Source organism: Carassius carassius, chromosome 16 (genome assembly GCF_963082965.1).
Source record: "Carassius carassius chromosome 16, fCarCar2.1, whole genome shotgun sequence".
Classification (NCBI taxonomy): domain Eukaryota; kingdom Metazoa; phylum Chordata; class Actinopteri; order Cypriniformes; family Cyprinidae; genus Carassius; species Carassius carassius.
Genome location: NC_081770.1, coordinates 23,947,288 through 23,963,884, shown reverse-complemented (window position 1 = coordinate 23,963,884; position 16,597 = coordinate 23,947,288). Strand labels below are relative to the sequence as shown.

The 16,597-nt window shown below is 36.0% G+C and overlaps 1 protein-coding gene across 1 annotated transcript in view; it reads right to left on the bottom strand.

The window, feature by feature from the left end:
- Positions 1-469: 469 nt before the first annotated feature.
- Positions 470-16,597, bottom strand: part of p3h2 (prolyl 3-hydroxylase 2) — a 44,968-nt gene continuing 28,840 nt past the window's right edge. Inside the window, exons 2-15 of the mRNA XM_059569657.1 lie at positions 16,129-16,281; positions 15,824-16,013; positions 12,503-12,634; positions 11,664-11,791; positions 9,620-9,709; positions 7,543-7,583; positions 7,372-7,463; positions 6,754-6,881; positions 6,507-6,602; positions 5,826-5,976; positions 5,278-5,395; positions 5,029-5,104; positions 4,805-4,945; positions 470-1,603 (exon numbers count right to left, since the gene is read on the bottom strand). Coding sequence (XP_059425640.1) covers positions 1,511-1,603; positions 4,805-4,945; positions 5,029-5,104; positions 5,278-5,395; positions 5,826-5,976; positions 6,507-6,602; positions 6,754-6,881; positions 7,372-7,463; positions 7,543-7,583; positions 9,620-9,709; positions 11,664-11,791; positions 12,503-12,634; positions 15,824-16,013; positions 16,129-16,281 — 1,629 coding nt within the window. The 3' untranslated portion in view covers positions 470-1,510. The remainder of the gene's footprint in view (positions 1,604-4,804; positions 4,946-5,028; positions 5,105-5,277; positions 5,396-5,825; positions 5,977-6,506; positions 6,603-6,753; positions 6,882-7,371; positions 7,464-7,542; positions 7,584-9,619; positions 9,710-11,663; positions 11,792-12,502; positions 12,635-15,823; positions 16,014-16,128; positions 16,282-16,597) is intronic.

Genomic DNA, 16,597 nt, shown 5'->3' with positions numbered 1-16,597 from the left:
GCCGTCAGAATGAGAGTCAAAACAGCTGTTAAAAACATCACAGTAATCCAGAAGTAATCACCATAACTCCAGTTCATCAATTATTTTGGCCAGAAGTGACAATTAATGTACTGGAGTACGTGTGAATTAGTTATATTTTTCATCAGCTCTTTTGCACTCTCATTCTCACGGCACCCATTCACCGCAGAGGACCCATTGGTGAGCAAGTGATGAAATGATAAATGACTCCAAATCTGCTCTGATGAAGAAACAAACTCATCTACATGTAGAATAGCCTGAGGGTGAGGGAACTTTCGGCATATTTTTCAATTTTTTTAAAGTATCTGAAAAAGCCTGATGAAACTTAAGGGCAAGCCAAAGTCACTAAATTGAACCTGCTGGCATATTTTTCCCCTACGTGTCAAATATTTTGCTTGTGTTTGTACTGCATAATGTATATACAAAACAATGCAAGTAAAGGAAACATAAGTATAATTGAGTCTTTAATTTAAAATACATATTGCAAACATCATTGTGCATTGCATACAGTAAAAGCAGAGTTAAATACTCGTGTAATTAAATATCAGTGAGAAAAAGTGGCCATCATCCTTGTTTAAATTCGACAAGAGCTGAGGCAAATATGCAAAGCACATTTCAACTACCCACAGAGAGAGATGTTACACGAGTCAATGAATTTGAAAGGAAAGGACAAATGCCAGATTTAAGTTCAAATTCCTTGAAACAGGAACAAATAGCATCTTTTATTAAAAAGGTTCCTAACATCAAATGCTGACGCTTGCTATTATAGCCATCTGCGTTCAAACTAGAGCATAGCTTGAGTCAGTTCATTTGTAAACAGTATAAATTAACTCATCTGAAAGCACAGTGGTGTCACAATGTGAAGGAAGCTAGTTCACCATTAAAACAACTGACAGCTACGGTATCTTAATTTCACAGAAGAATATACAGTAAGTATATAACTGTGCAAATCCTCATTTTTCATAGTCTGTTTCATTAGGTAACTTGGATTATGTCTAGTTAAGTTAACTTGAATATAAAATACATCTAAAAAAAAGCTATGTATATATGTTGTCGTACAGTGTCAATTCACTCTTTGGTGATACTAAAGGCATTCGATTCAATAAAGCCAAAGTCAAACCATACTTTCCTTGATAGAAATTGAAATGATGTTCCCGGTTTCTTTTAAAGTCAACATTAAAAGATATTGAGAAGCCATTTTACTTCCGTAATTTGATGTAAACAGGATATTTCAACAGAAAAGTGATCATGAAAACTCCATAGAATAATTTTGAGTCGATTTTGATTTCATGTTGACTTTAAAAGTTTGAAACCAAATAATTGTGAACTGGGATTTAATATGCACACATAGACCTTTTAATAACAACAACAATAATAAAATTCGCACAAACAGACACAAAATATGACACAGTAAAAAAATAAAATCATTCTGATCATTTAATAAATAAGTAATGACGTGAACCCTGTGCTTTGTCTCACATTGGTTGATGGACTATAACTCGTCTTTTGGGTTTATATGCAGGCCGAGGTCCCACGTGTGCTGACTATCAAGGGCTTGAATCACCTCATCAGCTTGAAGCCTCTCCTGCAATTAGATTTAAAGCAATTTATATTTCTTCATATTTTATCACATCACCAGAAGTGTGAAGTATTTGAGTAAATGCAATTAATTACTGTATTGAGTATTTTCTTGGATACTCTGCAGTTTTACTGAGTATCAAAGATATTAGCAACTTTTACTTTTTGAATGAGTATCTGTACTCTTTACTCCACGACATTTGTAACGAGTGTTTGCAATTATACATTACATTTTGCATGGCACCTAGTAGGGCTGTCAAAATGCCTGAAAAGCTAACATGAATTTTGTACTTGCATACTATCAATATTCAAATTATATTAAAATTGAAAAGACATAATTTCGGTTTGGGGGGGGGGGGGGGGGGGGTCATCTTCTTTCCTGAGGCCACAACAGGGTGCATTGTGCAAAATATTAGTAAAACACATTTCTTAAAGCAATAATATACAGTAACATGACAATCTTAAAAAAAAGGGTACATTAAGTATAGCATAAGTATACATTGATTGATGTAACATACTGTAAACATTGTGTCAACTAATTTCGCAAGTATGGTGAACAGCGTTAAATATACGGATGCTGAAGTGCTTGCACTTGAACCAAATGTAGCACTGCCCGATATCGTTGGAGATTCTTAATCCTCCTTTCCGTTCTTTCAAACGCTTAACGTATACGTCAACATTCTATTATTCTATGTCCGTTATTGTGAAATCCGTGACACACAACAAAAACACAGCTCCAATCACAGTGTCCTCCATTCCTTCTGTTGTTAATGTTATCCTTCGTTGTTAATGTTATTCTTCGTTGTTAATGTTATTCTTCTTTGTTAATGTTGTTGAATGCATCGCACAAATGACATCGCTATCGACCAGCTTACTTTACATGCTAGTACACACTGTCGGTGTGAATGAAACCCTTTAAATGGTACTGAGAAATAGTCCGCCGAAAAATCGTCCCAGTACTTTAGTACTGTACATTTAGTTCTGGAACTAAAGCCGTGCAAAAGGCCCTAAAGTGCACTTTGTTCATTTAAAAACATGAGATGTAGTTGGATTGGGACAAACCACCACATGTTTTTTCAAAGTTGAACTCAATCCTGTGCAAGACACAAGTGCAATACTGATAGATGTCCCTATAGAAAATGCAATAAATACGTGTCCTGTGTGAATAGCTTGTTTTCCGTTTTGATGTAAACAACATCTTCTCCACATTGATGTTCTCTTTTTCCTCAGTATTTTGAATGAACGACATAGCAGCACCGCATCCAACTGGTTCAACTGGATAGGCAAAAAAAAAACCATTAAAATGCTATGACACTTACATCGTCATTGCATCTTGTGAGCCACTGATAAGTCTGTCTGACGCACACCTTAAATTCGAATCCAACGTTTTTGCATCCAAATGTGAATTTCTTTCTTTTGACAGCCCTAGCATCTAACTTTTTCTTCAGCAGTTTATTTCTGCTAAAAAATAAGTGATATCGCCAACTACAGAGCACTGAAAGCACTATATTCTATATTCTAATATAAAATATGACATATTTAAACTGAACAAAAGAAGAAACTTAAACACTGGCCAATATAATGTTGGAGGTTGGATATTTTTCACCTATTTTTGCACCTATATGCACCTATATACCTACTTCAGTGTTTGCACATTCCATCGGTGAAACCAGAATGCAAAGGTTCCATTGTGAAGGTTCCATTAGCATAGCAATAGCACAGCTGTGCATTATATATTCAACCCACACAACATAATGGTAGACATGTCATATTCAAAAGAGGACAAATAGTTAGTGTGTGTCTTGTTGGCGCATCTGTAACCAGGACAGCATGTTTCTGTGGTGTATCGAGAGCCACAGTTTCCATTGTAATGTTGGCATACTACCACAAAGGATAAACCACATCTTACAGGAGTAACTGTTGATGTAAGAGGAAGCAGTCTGAAAGGGATGTGACCTAGATTGTATCCAAAAAACAAAACCACAGCTCCCCAACTCACTGCAGAATTTGATGTGTACCTCAATTCGTCAGGAGCTCCACAGAGTCAACGTTCATAGTCAGGCTGCTGTAGCCAAACATGTGGTCACCTGTGCCAATGGCAGAAGTCAGTTTCAGTGATCCCAGTGCAAATCTTGGGCTAATGGATAATGTAAAACCTACTGTTCTCTGATGAGCCCACTTTCACTGTCTTTCTCACATCCATGGGAGTTACGATGTGGTGAAGCCCCACAGAGGCTCACCACCTGGACTGCTGCAAGGTTGGTTTGGGCTGCAATATTGGCCCACTACTGGTGCTAGACCGGCAACACTACCAAACCATCCTGGGGTGTACTAGGGGTGTAAGGTTACACAAACATCACGGCTCAGTACGTACCTCAGTTTTGATGTCATGGTTCGGTATGGTTTTAGATTATTTTACAGATGTCCTTACTACACTTCTGGACCCTGATTGTGGTAATTCCATTGCTGTCAATGGGAGGATCACAGAGCTTTCAGAAATTCTTAATTTTTTTGTTCTGAAGATGAACAGAGGCCTTACGTAAGGGATAATGTACATCCAGCTGGTCATTCTCTCAGAATAAACCCTGACAGGGTGATCAGGTCTTGTATCAGCCTGAAGGTATCAGAAGTATTAGATATCAGAAGTTCAAACTGTATTTTACAAGCCATTTTTCTTCAGTTTATATAAATGTTTTTTTTTTTAACTTAGAAGGGGGTTTTGTGCTCTTATAAATGTTTTGTATAATGCCCTGTTTATTTCACAAAAAAAAAAAAAACATTGATATGATATGACCCTTATAACAGTGTACAAGTCAAACCAGGTACAGCACGGGCATTCATTTAAAGTGGTCAAGGTTCACAGAGATGTGTGTAGAAATACTCCAGGTCAAAGGCCTTAGAAATGTGCGCTAAGTAAATATAAGCAAGATGGGCATTATTTTAGTGTACTGTGAGAACAGGAAGTGGTTTGGCGGCTTGACACTTCTCTGGTGGGTATAACACTTCTGAACAGGAGGCCATATGCGGCTCAGGACTTGTGCTTAGTGAACATTGGAAAATTCCACTTCCTCTAAAATTACATTTTCCAACTAGACAGAATTTTTGTGACATAAATACATATATGGCGCCGTGTTAATGTCACTGACGTTACTAAAACCTAAACTAAGAATGAATGTGCTCTTTATGACAGACAAGCACGATTTCTCACCAGTTCCCTGTAGAGGGGGTCTAAAGTGAACCAGAGCGCCACAGCACAGCGCTGCCCCCTAGTGACCGCTCGCACACCGTGTGGATTCTCACCGCCGGACGAGAACCCCACCATCCGCCCGCACCTGGGCTTCACTGAGGCCTGCGATAGGAAAACAGAGCGCTTAAATACCAAACTCCACCCGAGATGACAGAAGAGCAAAATGCACAGTAATGTGTCCTTACGGTGACAGTCTTGGCATCCATTTCTGTAAAGATGAATTCTCCGCCATCAAAATCCCCGTTCAGATACAGCAGGGCACTGAATGACCGTAAAAAAGAGAGACGGAATAAAGTTAATACGAACTGCTTTGTTTAAAACTTTATTAGTGATTAACAATGATACCTTACCAGGCTCACATTTAGTTAAAAGTACAGCTGTTTTGAGTACTGAAGAGGGTTCTTTTAAAGCGGTTCAAACACTTTATTTCTTACCTGTAGTCTCGGTAAGTGTAAGCGGGCGGCTCTTTCCAGCACTCATTCGCTTCTGGGTCCAGAAGACAGTTGTCAGCGTGTATTGGGTGACTGAGGTCGTTTCTGTGGTCCTGCTGACCTGATCAAATATATAAATAAAACATTATTAAAAAAAAGAAGACCAAAAAAAGAAACGTATATCATGCAATATTATAAATATAATATATAATATATTAACTTAATATTTATGAATCATAAATAATATTTACATACAAGATTATATTTATATATAGGTTTAACAATATATTTTATGTAGAAAAATGTGACAAATATTTAACAAATTTGAAGTGGATCAGAAAAGTTCATCAAAGACAAGCATGCGTATTGTTTTGGTTTTAGGACAACTTTGATGAAAGGTTTTGATCCACAATGTTGACTGCTAGAGCAAGTGTATAGCTATATATATATATATATAGCTCATGGCGCAGCATTATGTGTAGTATACGCTGATTTAAGTAATCCAAATGTGGTTTAATCTGAGGTAGAAACTGAGAGCTGAGGTGACGTACCAGATATGGCGGTCCTACACACTAAATGTGTGTATGAGAAATGCAGAGTAGAGTTTAGCATGAAGTATGACTCAATGATCCGCCTGGCCTTCTCACTGACATCATAAAAGAGGCGGGCACTTTTTAAAGGAACTCGTCCCTCGTAGCCATACTGCAAAGATGATTAATGAATACTTATTATCTTTCTTTAAGATTTATTTTTGACGTTTTTGATTTCATTGTGATAGGTCAGTCTAGAGGAGACAGGAAGTGAAGTGGGACAGGAAAAGGTCCTCAAGCCGGGAATCAAACTTGGGACGCCTGCAGCGCAACAACGTTTTATTTACAAAGCTATCAGCATTGACAAATAATTAATCATTGACATTATAATATTCATTACTGTTTAAATATTCACGACTTTGTCCATCCAAAACGTACATGACTCTTAAAAAAGTAAATGAAAATTTGAATTTTAGGTATATAAAACTTAAATTCGTACTAAATAGGTATTTAAATTCCAAATTAACAATACTGATAAGAACTATTAAATAAAGCTGGACCATTTTACCCGATGCTTGTGTGTGCACAAGACATTTTTCAAGCTGTTAGCTTAGCAAGATGCTAACACTTTATTTTAACATTGGATTGATATGTCATTCTATTTGTATTTTGTGTCAGTCAGTGTTAAAACTTAGGTCTTACCTTCAGCGTTTTCAATACTGTCGCCCCTTCGAATTTCTCATTTGGTGTGTGAGGAGACATTTTCCCCTTGTAGCCATCACCAGCTGCAGTGACGATCTAAGGAAATATTCATAAAACACCCCGAACAGTCAAAGTACTTAACTGTAAAGTTATATAATATCTGGCAGGAAGTGAAATACAATTCTATATAACATGAACTGATTTGTTGTAAACTCTGAGAATGACGTAACAGAAGTTAGACTCTCACGTGTGCCAGCTGTTTGAGCTCAGAGCACTCGTCCTCACTGATGACTTCATCAAAAAGCACCCTCTGACTTCCGTTCAAGGTGACAGAGTTTTGTACAAGTCGTACATTCTCATACAGCAGTGGACCTCCTATACACACATACACACACGTACACAACCGCAAAATTACATTTAATAATCAATACAAATGGTAAAACATTTTAACATGAATGGAAATATAACTAATGTTCGGAACCAGTCATTTTTTTCAGTATTCAGTATAACTAGGATCGCAAAAAGGTGGAAAATTTTCATTTAATGTAGAAAATATTCTAGAGATTTTGGAAACTTTACAGGATTTTTTGGAATGTTCCAGGGATTTTTGGAAAGATTTCGGAAATTTAACGGGAAATTTTCCACCCCTTTGCATCCTTAAGTCTAACAGTTCTGCCATTTTTTGTAGCATCTCTATGATGTGGCATGATATAGAAAAGAGCTTCAAAAAGCAAATACTGACATGATTTTCATATCTGGGTGGATTACAAATGTAACTGTTCACCTATTTTGGTCCCTCTTGCATTTTGTTCAAGTTTTGTATATTGTCTATTACAATATTTAGAAGTCAGAAACAGTATATCACCTTCTCGCAGCTCATGTAACACAGACATTGTGATATTTCTCTTTGCTGATATTGGCACATAGTCCATCCAGCCATCAGTACCAGAAGGAATCCTAAAGAGACACATTCAACACATAAGCTCCTAACATTATTATTATTATTAAGCTTTATTATATTAATGAAAATGCCTACCTGTTAGCATCTTCTCTATTACCTGAACTGCTCCAGTAGTGCTGAGGAGAAACAACAATTAGAAGCGTACATTAAAAACTACAGTTACTGTATGAAGAGATAAGCCTTTATGATATTTGGGCTTGTTTGATGATCCCACCACAAGTGGGCGATGTAGGCTGGTTGTGTAATCTCAAATCTTACAGGAGCACCTGTTCCCTGTCACAGCTGTTACAAGACTAAACCATTTCTAAATTCATGTTATGACTCATTCCCAATGTCTACATGGTACATTTGAACTATTTTATGATATTTGATTCCTCGTACATTTGCAAAGCAAACCCTAAATTAATATAAACATAGAAATATCATCTAAAGCAATTGCAAGAAGTTTAAAAAGAAAACAAACCACTTTTAAACATATAGAATGTAAAAGATCGTACATTTAAAGGTAGATTATTACAATCTGCAGGAGCCTTATAACTAAATGTTTTTTGTTGTTGTTGTTGTTTTTTTTTAAACTAAAGGAGTAAGAAAAAAAAATGTGCTGAATGTTTTAATTTATGTGAAAAAGAATATAATATGATACAAATACTTAGGATAATTAAATGCATTATTGCAAACCAGTGTAAATTATACATAATATAATGGTGTGTATCAAATGAACATCCAATGACAAATCTACACAATTTATTATAGGCTGTAGTAAGAGGCAAAATATTAGTTTCTGATAAACTACATAAGCATAGTCCAAAAACAGTAATATAAGTTATTGTTGTTTTTTTATCAAATGTTAAAAGTAAAACAATGTTAAGACTAATACAATACACTGGTTCCAAAATTAATATTTATATATATATTAAATATGAGGTTAAAAGAAAGTTCAGGATTCAGTAATAAGCACAGGTATTTAATTTGATGCTAATATGTGCCATCGTTACACATTATTGTTAGATTATAAGGTTTTAGTTTAAACGTTTGCTTTGTACCAAAGACCATGATATGATATGATATTTACTTTATTAAGTTGTAAATTATTATTTTATTTTAAATTATTTTGAGCTTGAGTTAAGTGGGGATTTGAAATACAGACAGTATTGTCAGCATAAAGATAAACAGAAGAGTACGAAAGAATTTAAGGAAAGATCATTAATAACAATTGAAAAGGATGGGAAAAGAAGAGGACCCAGTATTGAGCCCTGTGGTACACCTCTTTCGTGAATAAATAAATCAGAGGTGTGTTGCCCAAAAGCCTCATTAGCCAACTATACTCGCAATTTCTGTCGTTACAAACATGGTTCAACGATTCAGCGTTTCCCGAAACCATAGTTCAAACAAACATTCACAAACAGTGTTGCAATGTTATGTGGTTGGAACTAAATCTCTCGACCTCTGGTTAAGCATAGTTTCTGGTTAGTAAGTCTGGGCTTAAATAAATTCTGCTCTTGGGCACAGTAAGCAAGCTAACATGCAGTACAATCTATATCTTTCATTCGATCGATCTTAATCTATGTATTTTTGCACGTCCTCGATAAGCGCTATTTTTGAAGAGCTTGCATGTGCATAAATGACTAAGGGAACCCCATAGTATTACGTAAGAAGGAAAGCCGCAATAAATCAAACATCAGATAAAGAGAAATGATAGAACAAAAAGTAAATTAGTCATCAGGTGCCATGTACAATACAGCAGCAGCATCTCTAATCAGTTAAATAACAGGAGTTATTACTCTACAACGTGTGTGAAGTCATTAACATTGGACCTGTATTGTTGAACGAAAGTGGTTCAAACGACGGAGATGCGACAGTGTTCAGGAAACTGTCGTGACTAGCTAGTTCGTTTCTACAACAGTGCATCCTATTGTGGTGGTTAATCAGTGAGTTTAGTCTTTGTTAGGAAAATGCCCCCCAGATTGTTTCCCTTGGATAACCACATATTGTTTTGTTATGTAAATAAGAATTAAACAAAAATAAATAATTTAGAAAAAACAACAACCGTATACATCTTTTATAATAATAGGTAATGATCAAGTAGATCAAAGACCTTCTTAAAAAGGCATAAAAAGAAAGAAATGACAGACTTGAGATTTTGTGAACCTACCCCTTCAATATAGGGCACTCCAAGATTACTGCTGCCAATGAGGAGCAGGTCTAACTCCTGTTTGTGCCGCCTTAGATACTGTTCAGCTTCCTGAGGCATAAAAAAACATAGTTAGACTGAATATATTTCCTACATGCCATAGGTTATAGATTATGGCCTCCTAAAACATCTTGTCTATGACCCGACAAAATAAAAAGTGACCTTAAGAGATGAATGATGTAGTCTCCGTCTAAAATTAAGCTTGTTCCACAACCTGTGCGATTTCTCTTCGCTTCTTCCAGGACTTTTTATTAGTGGTCTCTGGCACTCATTTAAATTACTATAAATGGAGCAAAGTCTGCTGCTGAGTGTGGTTGAGACAATGTAAAATTGAAGCCTTGGTGCCCTTTTGGGGGAAAAGTTACATTGGTAGCATGTGCGGCTTCGTGTTCTTAGACTGCAAACAGCTCGCAAATTGTTTCAGGGAGCTTTGCAGTGTTTCTGTGAAACTGTTTCACTCAGCCCCCTGTTCGAGAAGACTATGCTGTCAGCACAGTATCTCAGCGGTGGGTTAACAAGGTCCCAAAGGAACTAGAAATCGGGCAATCAGATGTGGCAGTAAGCCAGATAGATGGAAACATTCTGAAATGGGGTGGAAAAGAATGTATTTGGTTGTTGTGAGCTAAGAACTGAATGATATTGCAGTGAAAGACGTATTCAAGCCCCTTGGCTCTGATGTCATGTGGCTTTTACAGAGCTAATAGCTTCCAGGCTTTCCAGCAAGACACTCTTTGGGATGGTTCACGAGTGCGTGCAGTCACTACTGTACATCTCGAAATCCAAACACACTAAACACATGATTATTCCAGTGTGTTTATGCACGCTGAAATCCTGCCAAATTCTGCACTTGGGGAACAAGTCTACTATAGGGATTTCGTATTAGATCTGGACTGGGAAGATCTGGATCTGTCAAAACGTTGCAGGCGGTGACCCAAGAACTATCAACATTATGAACTTGAACTTGCTCAATGGGGGCTGTTGCTAGTGTATGGTAAGTTAATTTAAAGACAAGCATCAACTAAAGAGAACATTTCTGAATAAGGTCTATCTCAGGAGACCTTAAGATTGACAACAATAAATTGAGACCTTGAGAACAATAAATGTCTCTATAAACAGTTTGTCAATGGCTATCATGACTGTCATATGGCATCTGGTTCAATGAAATAAGAATGTCTGAGATAAAGAAAATGAAAAATTATTCATAAAAATGTACCATGTTCTTAGAACTCTGTATTCATGCAGTTTTGAAAAAGATTAAACCATTTAAAAAAAAATTATGTGGTGATGTAAAGAAAGTAAAAAAAAAATTCTTTCTTGGATGTGATGTACATCTGAGTAAAGCAGATTATTGAAAGTATTGTCTTAATTAAAAAAAAATGTCATGTGGTGAAAGTAAAAATATTATTATTTTTATTATTTTGAATACATGTGAGTGTCAGGGTTATTATAGTTAACTAAAACTAAATACAAGTAAAAGTTTGTTATTTGAAATAATTGAAATAATATTAACTTTAATTAAAAATAAAAACTATATAGACATATTAAACAAAACTAATTAAAAAAATGTAAGCCAGTTTCTACCACAGGATTATATATATATATATATATATATATATATATATATATATATATATATATATATATATATATATATACAATTTAACTTACAATTCATACTTATTCACAAATGCAAATTTATATCACACAATTCTGAAGGAAAAATATGAGAAATTGTGAGAAAAAGGTTACAATTACTTTTAAAAATATTTGTTATTCAGTGGCAGAAACAAGCTTCCATTTGAACTACTCATTCATTAATATACTTTTAGGCACCACATGACATTTTACAACCTGAACAAACCTTTGCTTGCCATTAAAAGGTCAAATTATCAGATATTTTAAGACACCTATTAACCTTTACACAGTCATGAGGATCTGCAGGGCTCCTCTCTATGACTTCATTTCCTGTTTTAAGTTTTCTGCATCTTGCACTGCCATGTCTCACCTTACGAGGCTGGCCATCAAGTCCCAGCACTTCCCTGTAATACTCCATATTCTCAGTCATGAACTCTTCACCTTCGTGGAACAACAGGTAGGTCAGAGCACACTCCAACGCCTCTTCATTCCTCCCAGCTGAATACACAGAGAAAAGAAACAGCTATTCAGTGTTGATGTAGCCACCAGGGTTCCGTTTCTTGGCTCATCCTGTGAGGCTGTCTGATTTTTTGGAGTCATCTTTTCCCACAGTCACGTTTACTTCCTTTTGGAGACACGCATGCTCGGAAGCATTTGCATTCCAGGCCAGTGACCACAATGGAACAAACACCACAGGGGTGAGTGAGTGGAAACACACGGCTATGAGACTTGCTACAAAGACGGCACTCGCACACACACCTGAATGACTTGCCATTTTATGAACAATAAGCAGTAATACTAAAATGTTTAATCTCAGAGCTCTTTTTCTGGAGGTGGAAGAAAAAGATCTTCTTTGACATTTTCCAAGAAGAAATCAATCAAGTCTGTAATATTTATCAGACTCTCCCTTTCCTTTAGAGCAAGTAGTTTCATGATTAATGGTTTTGTCATTTCAAAATTATTTTCAAGGTGCTTTTAATCTGATTATAATTACTGCTGACATTTTCTTTCCAATACTGACTAATACTACATTTTGTCTGATGTAAGTCAGTTGGCCGTTGCCAATATCTTCTATCCAAGAAGAGTCCAAGATCCAAGAAGAGAATTGGGGTCAGATACATAATCAAACCCAAAGACTTGAGAACTACTGCAAGGCTGTGAAGGAGAGAACGCTCATTCAAGCTAGTTTTGACATGTATAGAGGTCTACCTTGGAAATAGGCAAATTGTAGGTAGTCGTAATGCAGTGGCAGGTAGTTTTCCACAGGCGACAGGCGACCGGGGCGCGTAGCCAAGTCTCGGACACACTCGTGCTGACAGTGAAGAACCTGTGTGTAATGATCTGGAAGACAAAGTTCAACATGATTTAGATGAGGGGTCTCAAGTTCAAATTAGCTTGGGCCAATAGTCAGTTCGAATTTTCCATCTTGAAACAGTTACAAGAAAAAGATGTTTGAATTTGAACTATATGCCATTACATTCATAAAAACAAAGGTTCAATAGGTGTTTTGCAGTGATGCTAAAGAACCACCATTTTGGTTCCTTAAAGAACCTTTCAGTGAATAGATCTTGAGAGAACTACTGTATCTTTTCTTATTCTGAAGACCATTGAATACTCTGAGGAAACTTCTTCCACTATAGAATCTTTGGTTTAATGGAAAGATTCCATGGATATACATTCTTAAAAATTAAGGTTCTTTTTAGGGGTTTTCAGACTAGAGGAACCTTTTCATAGTTCCTTGAGCTATTTTTGGAAGTACCCACTTTTTGGCACGTTTGCACCGCAGGAACTAAGAAAAGTTTTAGTTCAAGAAACTCTATTTGGGAGAACTAAATAAGCTTCTACTTCAGAGTTGGGTCTAAAGCTAGCTGTTGACATTTGTAAATGCTGCGATAAAGATATCGCTGTTGGTTGCTTAAGAGTTCATACTGCTGTTGCGTAGATGCATGCAGGCTATAGTTCTTAGAACTGAGATCTTAGAACTATGCAGTGTGAAAAGGCCTATAAAAGAACCATTTTTGGTTCCTCAGAGAACCTTTCAGTTTACAATTCTTAAGAAATGATTTTCTCTTACTGTGAAGACCATTTAATATTCTAAAGAAAATATGAAGAATAAAGAAATTCTGTGACATCAAAGTGCACATGTCCCAAAGTACATGTAGTGAGATCATCTAACTGGGATCAAATCAAAGATGTTCAACCAGAGGTGCCTGGTGTATTTCATGTGGACAAGGTTGAAGATTAAATTAGAGAGCTGAGAAGACTCAAAACTCACTTTAAAGGGTTTCATGATGTGGTGGACGGGTTGTAGGCAGATCTCACATGAAAGTGCAAGCAGATTCACAAATTAAAAATGTGAGTAAGATCTGCTGTCAAAAGAGGGCTTAACAAGCGTATTATGGGATGGAGACACTATTTGATTAAATTGTTCTGTGTTAGTCTATTCATGTATTCACAAAGGCATATAACTAGCACTTGTCTTCTTTTGTAAATATAACAAAGAAAACATAGAAACCATGAAAATTATGATGGTGACCAACCCATCTGCCTTAAAAACCTTTCATTCAATCCCACAATCCCTAAACAATGCTCCATTCTAACCAAAACATACACACACATATGCTCTCAGAATACTTAATGTGCACAAACACACCCAATGGACAGAAAATGTGAGTGACATCATTCTGAATATTTTCCAGAGATTTCTTGCTGAAGTCTGAGACATAACATCATGCAAAAAAAAAAAAAAAAACCCTGAAGCTAATGTCAGAAACACTGATGACTCCCATGAAGAACAAGTCCCCTCATGACCGGCCAATTCTTCACATTTAGGCCATAAACAGACGTCAATCATGCAACAGTCTTTCACATCCTTCCTTAATCAGTAAAATACAATCAGCAATAATTAAGAACCATTATGGCAGCTCAATGACATGCATTGTCTTGGAAGCCAAATGTTAGGGAGATGTTATGACATAAGTGTTAGTGAATTACAACTCCCTGTTTGACTTTTATGGAGTTTCACATGGTTAAAAGATGTCGGTTAGATATATTAGCTTAATTTAGTGCCTATTATGCAACTATTACAGCAATTTTACTGAATTGTGACAGTTTTAACTGAAAGCAGCTAAAAACTACTAGCCAGCATTGTGAGATCTGTATCAACAACTTTATTATTTTTTTTAAACTGATTTAAAAAAAAAAGTTTTTGGAAAGAAGTGTATTTATTTGATCAAAAGTACAGTAAAAATATTTATATTGTGAAATAAATATAAATATTTGAAATAGCTGTTTTCTAAAGTATTTAAATACATTTCAAAGTGTAATTTACTTCTGTAATCAAAGCTGAAATTTCAGCATCATTACTCCAGTCTTCATTGTCACATGATCCTCTATAATTTTCTTTATGATCTGAGTTTCTGAGCAAACGTATTATTATTAGTTTTGTAAATAGTTGTGCTGATTCATATTTTTGTGGAAACCTTGATACATTTATCAAAAAAATAAATAAAAACTGCATTTATTTGAAAATATAAATATTTTGTAAAATTAATACATGTCTTTACTGTCTCTTTTGATCAATTTATTGCATCCTACTGAATTTCTTTTTACATTTCTTTAAAAATATATCTTATTGTTCCCAAAATTTTGAAAGAGTGCTTTTGAATAATAAGACACTAGAATCTGCGATGATGATGACAAAATGATCACCCTCTTTGGGTTTATTTTGAGAAAATGACCAGCTGAGCACAAATTCAATTAATGTTGACTCTTTGTGATCACCAAGCAACATACTTGTCACTAATTAAAATAGAAATCATTTGAAGTGTGATCACAGGTGTGTATAATAAACACTGAAAAACAAAACATTAAATTAAAGCTAAACACATTAAATATACTGCCACTTTATATTAGCATTAAATCATTTTCTTTTTTAAAAACTGAGGTCAGTTGGACTGCATGTGTGGCCTGCTGAATTTTAAACAGTAGTCTGGTTTTAAGCAGAAATGCAATCCAGACAAAACATGGCTCATCTTATGAATGCTTAACAGACACTAACTAGTTTTTCCCGTGCAACTTCACAGGCTGATGTTAAAACAAGCAACTTCTGTATTGATAAATAATAAATCATAAAAGTGAATTCAGCTTTTATCCAGAGAAGCTTTTTAAATTGTAAGTTTTGTGTTCAAAACACTATAGGGCAGCCATATGTCACACTCTTTGTAGCTGTTCTTTGGTGAACTATCATGACCTGCCTGTCAAGACACAACAATAACAGATAGTATTTCAAACTAAGGTCAAACATTTGTATCTCTTGCCTACTCAGAAATGACCTACATCGAGGTCATAGAACGGGAAGATCTCCACTTCTGGAAACACAAATAGCTCAGAAACATGATATCCTCAATAGAAAGTCCCAAAGAACCACATGAGTACGGAAAATTTCCCAGACCCTTCTCAAGATCACAGATGATAGCTTTAACAGATTAGGAGGAAGCAGAAAAGCTCTGAGTAAAAAAGCATCTGTACCTGAGATTAGCTCGTAGAGGTTGTATTTGTACAAGACATGTTTCTGCTCCTCGAAATGCTGTGGCCCTTCACAGAGGGCCCGACACTCCACATCTGCATGGTAATACTCAGTCAGAGCCTCTTCAAAGAGCGTCACAGACTCTTCGTAGTTGCCTTTTTCATAGAGCTTGACCCCAGCAAAGAAGGCTTTCTGTAAATAGAAACGCACTTCATGATGCTGAACTTGGTGTTCTGGCTTTGTAGGATTTTCGTGAAGGTTCAAGAAGCATTAAACATTGCCGTAATTGGGGTCAGCAGTCACTCACCTGGTGTGGGCGGGATTCCCGGTCAATAAAGTCTTCCTCTTTTACACCTTTCTGGGCTTTGTACTGCTCCAGGTCCTCTCCCATCTCCACATGCTCAGGGTTGGCCTGGAAATACGTATGAGCAGCAGATGCAGCTTTGTCCAGTTGCCCGAGCTTTTTTTGAAGGGAAACAGAACAAAACCATTTAAAAAATAACCTTTGGAAGCCCACTGTTAACAAATTTTTGAGTTTTACCGCCCAAATATTGAGAAATTACATTGGAAGTATGTCAAATAAAGTTGTAATTGCGACATCAAGTCACATAAATACAATAATATGAAAGAAAATTACCAGCCTATGTGTGTGAAACCATCTTAAATCATAATCAGAATTGTTGAAGAAAAAAAAAAACAAGATTTGAACAAGCATTGAAATTCATTTTGGTCTGAACTGGTCTCTTCAGCAGGGAAGCTCCTTTTGGCCTCTGAAG